The sequence below is a fragment of the Montipora foliosa genome, chromosome 8 (genome assembly GCF_036669935.1).
Source record: "Montipora foliosa isolate CH-2021 chromosome 8, ASM3666993v2, whole genome shotgun sequence".
NCBI classification, from domain to species: Eukaryota; Metazoa; Cnidaria; class Anthozoa; order Scleractinia; family Acroporidae; genus Montipora; species Montipora foliosa.
Window position 1 is genome coordinate 29,840,522 of NC_090876.1, and position 5,000 is coordinate 29,845,521.

The 5,000-nt window shown below is 37.4% G+C and overlaps 1 protein-coding gene across 2 annotated transcripts in view; it reads left to right on the forward strand.

Annotated features, from left to right (window-relative positions):
* The first annotated feature begins 275 nt into the window (after positions 1 to 275).
* LOC137968972 (DNA (cytosine-5)-methyltransferase 3A-like) overlaps positions 276 to 5,000 on the forward strand; it is a 38,226-nt gene continuing 33,501 nt past the window's right edge. The window contains exons 1-3 of one of the 2 annotated variants that reach the window (XM_068815465.1): positions 276 to 454; positions 533 to 813; positions 1,499 to 1,690. In XM_068815465.1, the coding sequence (XP_068671566.1) occupies positions 808 to 813; positions 1,499 to 1,690 (198 nt within the window). In that variant the 5' untranslated portion in view covers positions 276 to 454; positions 533 to 807. Of the gene's footprint in view, positions 455 to 532; positions 814 to 1,165; positions 1,404 to 1,498; positions 1,691 to 5,000 lie in introns of those variants that run through there. The other variant, XM_068815467.1, reaches the window with a different exon arrangement.

The following is a 5,000-nucleotide window of genomic DNA, read 5'->3' on the forward strand; positions in this document are numbered from 1 at the left end:
CATCGCCAAAACTCAACAGATCATTACTTGTCTACCACATTTCCTTTTACTGAATAAACATTCACGTAGACCCGACAAGATCTAACCTCGCCTCTCCTACGTTGAATTCGAAGATAAGGCCGGGCGCGGTTGTGGGATACGGCGTTAAAAATTTCCTCCCCAGTCCTCCTAAAACTTCTAAAACTGCTGCGCATCGCATGCTCAACGGTCTGCTCAACGAAGTAGCCCAACGAAGTATTTACAGACTCGTACCTAGTCCACTTCGGCTTGAAATCAGGTAATATTTGCTGGCAGAGGTGTCGGAAGAGGTCTCCTTTCCGGCGCAGGTCATCCCAGCGAACGCGAAAGAAAAGAGACCTGTCCTAGTAAGGGTCAGTGTTTTGTACTAGCCCAAAGAAATCATATAAAATTTTCATATGCGGAGTTCGTAGCTATCTAGACTCATACAATCTGGGTAGGTGTCTTTGTCCTATTGCTGCCGTTAGGGAACTTGGCACCACTTAAATTTTGCAAACTTTTACGGTCATTTCAGATAAGGTGATGGATCAATATTTGAGCAAAGAGGCAATGTTTTGCATCTGTACGCATTTCAACATTGGAAAGTACTGTCTCACTGAATAGCTTTGATACATGTATCTTCGCGTAAATGAAAACTGGAACGGTGTAAGAGCAAAGAAAGGTTCCATTGTTCCCAGGGACATGTTAAACCCCCGGCTGCACCCATATCCGGCCGCAAAGCGAGTGAAATGAAGTGATCGTGGCATAGTAGCAAGGCACGCTGAACATCTTTCACCTGAAGTGAAAATAATGGCGGTAAGTCATGAGCGATCGAGCGAAGTCTGCATTTCCATACAGAATAAGCAGATTATGAGGGTGATAGATATAACAGCAGGACATTATTTGGCTTAAATGCAGATTGAAAGTATCTGTTACATGCTCTGTTTCACAATTTTGTGTTATTCTGAAGGGAAGCCAAGAGATGATTTTGTTTTCCACTAAGCTTTATGAATGATCAAACACAAGCTATCCTGTAAAACCTTGTGCATGTTCAATTTAACTCAATTTGTCATATCTGAGAGCAACATTTTTATCAAATTTGCAACATTTTAATATTGCTGATTAGTGGCCAATAAGATTATGCAAATACAGCTCCATTCAATTAACTGGGAGTGGCATTGGTCATGAAAATATCATTATCCCTTAAGCTATTGAAGAATTTATGTCCCAGAAAGCCAAAAATCAAACATACATAATTGAAGAGAAGCCACTTGATATAATACGTACTGTAGTTGCAATGGATAATTTTTGGCAGGAATGTGTAAACTTGTAAAACGTGTTTAAAACAGGTTGTATGAAGGACCTTGTAGGTGTTCAGTAGCAGCTATGAACCTGTCTCAATATTTGTAAGTGCTTCATTATTTTCTTTCTTCTGGAGCAAGTGTGCTCAACAGATCTCCATCATGATTGTTGTGTTTAATGTCGATATTATTTTTTGCAGTCAACACCCACAAGCATTGAAGAAAGGCCAAAGAAGAAACCAAAGTTTAAGAGACGATTAGAGTTTTCAGCTTCTGATTACAAATCTAAGAAAAAGATCCGTGTCAAGAGTGATTTAATCATTTCCTTAAGTGCTGTAGAAGATAAGGGTGTGACAACATCAGAGGATAACGTGTCAACATCAGATGAGGAGGTAATGAATATATAAAACAGGAGTTTACGTGACTTACTTCTGGTCTCATTTCTTTGCAGGTTGACAAAGTTGTGTATGTAAATTGAGTGTTGTCATGAGTTTACATGACATTTTTTGTCTTGAGTTTATCAACATCAGTATAGCTATAGTTTTGGCTTCTCCAGGTCCTTATTCTCAACACATTAATAACTTTGAATCTTTAAAAATTTTCAAAAGTGAACTCAATGTCCATGTACTGTAAGTTACGGCATACATACATTTTTCCAGTTAAATTTATAGTGCTAGAACAAACAAATTACTGGAAAAAACAAGGAGTTTGTCTTAAAGAACAGCCTATTTCAAAGAACAGAAATTATCTCAGCCTTCAGCTTTTGACACTATATTTACTAACACTTGCTCTTTCTAATGGCTGAAAATTCAAGTTTAAATAAATTAGGAGAGCTGGATTTGGGAAATACTTATGGTTATCCTCACTAGAGAATGTAGAGTGTTTGTGTGCGTGTGTGCTGGCCTAGAAGCAATGAATTGGGAGGCCCTGAGGCTTTCAGATTTGTAAAGCACACTCAATTTATCTCTCTTAAAGGCATAAGCAGCTACAGTGTTAGGTTTGAATTTGATTTTATCACTGAAGTGGGAAGTCAAGAAAGCCATTTATTAGTGTGTGAGGAAGTAAGCACAGTACTTGAAATTAATTATTTTGAGAAAATGTAATAGTAGTATTAAAAACCCACTGCAACAGGGACACAGCAGGAAACGACTTTGGCATTACAAAATGCTCATGATGTCAACCATGTAATGAGAGGAAGCTTCTCCTGCTGAAATTTGAAGACCGCTCCTGCAATTGAAGCAATATTTAAAAAAATGGCATCTTTAGGAACCGCCAAGTTTGCCAAAGTTAATAACCAACAATAAAAACAAACATGAAAAAATTCCTATATCTTGACTCAAAAATTAAGGGGAACTGGTCCTCAGACAAACAGGTACACAAAGATTACAATATGTCAGCCAGTAAATTAATGACTTTTTCTCTTATTTAATTCTTGAGGGTAATAAGTCGAGGTAATTAGTTAACACATTTTGAGCAGTCCACCACCTTACCAACGGGTTACCAACAACTCACCAACTGGTAACCAACTGTCAGCAGACACTTTTAAGAAATACTTTTACAAACTGTCAAGTGTCAGCCCACAAATGGCCAACTGTCGGTCGATAGACAACCAACAGATGACCAACTGCTTTTTGGGGGAGCTTCTCTTTAAAATTTCCGAAAATTCTGATAAAATTTGTAATAAAATAACAATATTATTTATTGTACTACTGTAAGTACACAGTACTTACAGTCTCTTTCTTCTTTAGATGCTTATTTTAATTTTGTCATTTCTTTTAATTGATTTTGTATACCAATAATTTTATTTCACTTCACTGTGCCCACCTTTACTAGGTATTGCTAACTGCTGGTTACTTGTGTAATTATTGATCTTTCCTCCTGTATTCTATTTGTTGTCTTGTACACTTTGTGTGTACAAATAGAATTATGAAAGAAATGCATGTTTGAAGTGCAGATTATAGACGAAAGGTAGAAGTGATGGTTGAACTTAACTGGACAATTTACGCTATTTTTCAGATGTCCTCTGTTGTAGTTCAATTTTGACTTTGGAACAATTATTTTGTTTTTGAACTGGTACAAAATATCTGAACTGGTGCAACTTTAATTGTACTGGTGCAAAAATGTTGTTGAAGACAAAGAACACACTTCATTGAATAGGAGCTGTTTGCCATTCATTTACTTAGTTCAAGAGGTTACTGAAAGAATGTCAGATCAGGACAGAAATAGCAAGACCTTTTGGAAATACTTAACAGTCTGGTTTGACCAAGAAAACATTCAGGGCTCGAGACTAACTTTTTAGCTCGCTAGCCTAGTGGCTAGTAACGGGTCTGATTTCACTAGCCAAGTCAAAATTTGCACTAGCCAGTCTCATCATGCGCAGTTTCATTCGTGTGTTTAAACTATCACAAAAAAAATTCTGCATTTCCAAACACAACTCGCGCTTTTAGTAAATATTCTTATATTCTCGTACTCCATCCTTGCAACAGTGGCGCAAATATGCTGGAATGTTCTGTTTCCCATATTTTTCTCACGAAGGCAAGGTTTTCGTGACCTTGAGGCCAATTCTCACAGGACCGTTGCCAAAATCTTGCAACTCACAAATGCATTGGAGTGTGGAAAACACGGAATAAAGGAAAGTAAGAAATAAACTGAACATAAAACTAAACTACTCGTTTGGAAGTCTGTGGAAAAGCTGTTCTTTTGATTAGAGCTATTTGCGATTGAAAAAGCGCCATTCTACGCATGAAGCACAAAAGCAGCAGAATGTGGGAAAACAATATCTTAAATTAGATATAAAGGAAATTCGAAACCATAGACTTGCCCTCATATAAAAATATCTTTATGGTGGCCAATTTACATTATCAACTCCGTTGATAAAACCAAATTATGGAAACAGCAGCCGAGAAGTTCTACATGATTTCACACGTGATTAAATCGTTCGTAACCTGGGGTGGGGAAAGTGTAATCCGCGTTGGTTTCATTTTTTAAGGAAGTAAATTCCATAGAATCCGGTCAAAGTTTCTGCCAACTGTTAGTTTCTATTCTCTCCTTTTGCCTTATCCATAAGAAATAATTTTCATTTTTGTTTTCGTCCAGAACTCCGCTGCTTCACAATATTGACTAGCCCCAATGGCTAGTGTGGAAGCTCAAAATCTACTAGCCAAAACTTAAATTTCGCTGGGCTGTGGCTAGTTGGCTACCGTTAGTCTTGAGCCCTGAACATTGAGTGGTGTATAAGCACTAATTTACACAATTTAAGCCTAAACACTTGTTCTAGAATGGTTAGCTTTCATGTAAGGTTAGGGAAACTGCCCAAATTTTAGGAATTAGCATTAAGCTTTCAATTTAGTGATTAGAGTTATGCACAGCTACTGTCTTATTAACATAGTTACATGTAGGATTCCAGGAGGTGTATGACAACTGCATGTGACTTACTGCAGACTGCTTACAAATTACCCTGATAAACAGTATTTACATGTAAGTATAGGAACCCATTTGATTAGTGCTGATAAACAGCATTTAAGTCTATGCACCCATTTTAAAATAGTTAGCTTTCAATAACTGTGAGTTAGGATCAGTCTACAGTCTTCAAGTGTCAGACACTGCAGCTGCAGTCTACATGTACAGTATTGGCATGCATTGTAGTGATTGGAGTATCTTATTTGAAGTGTTTAGTCTAAAACAGCCCGTGCATTGCCTTGG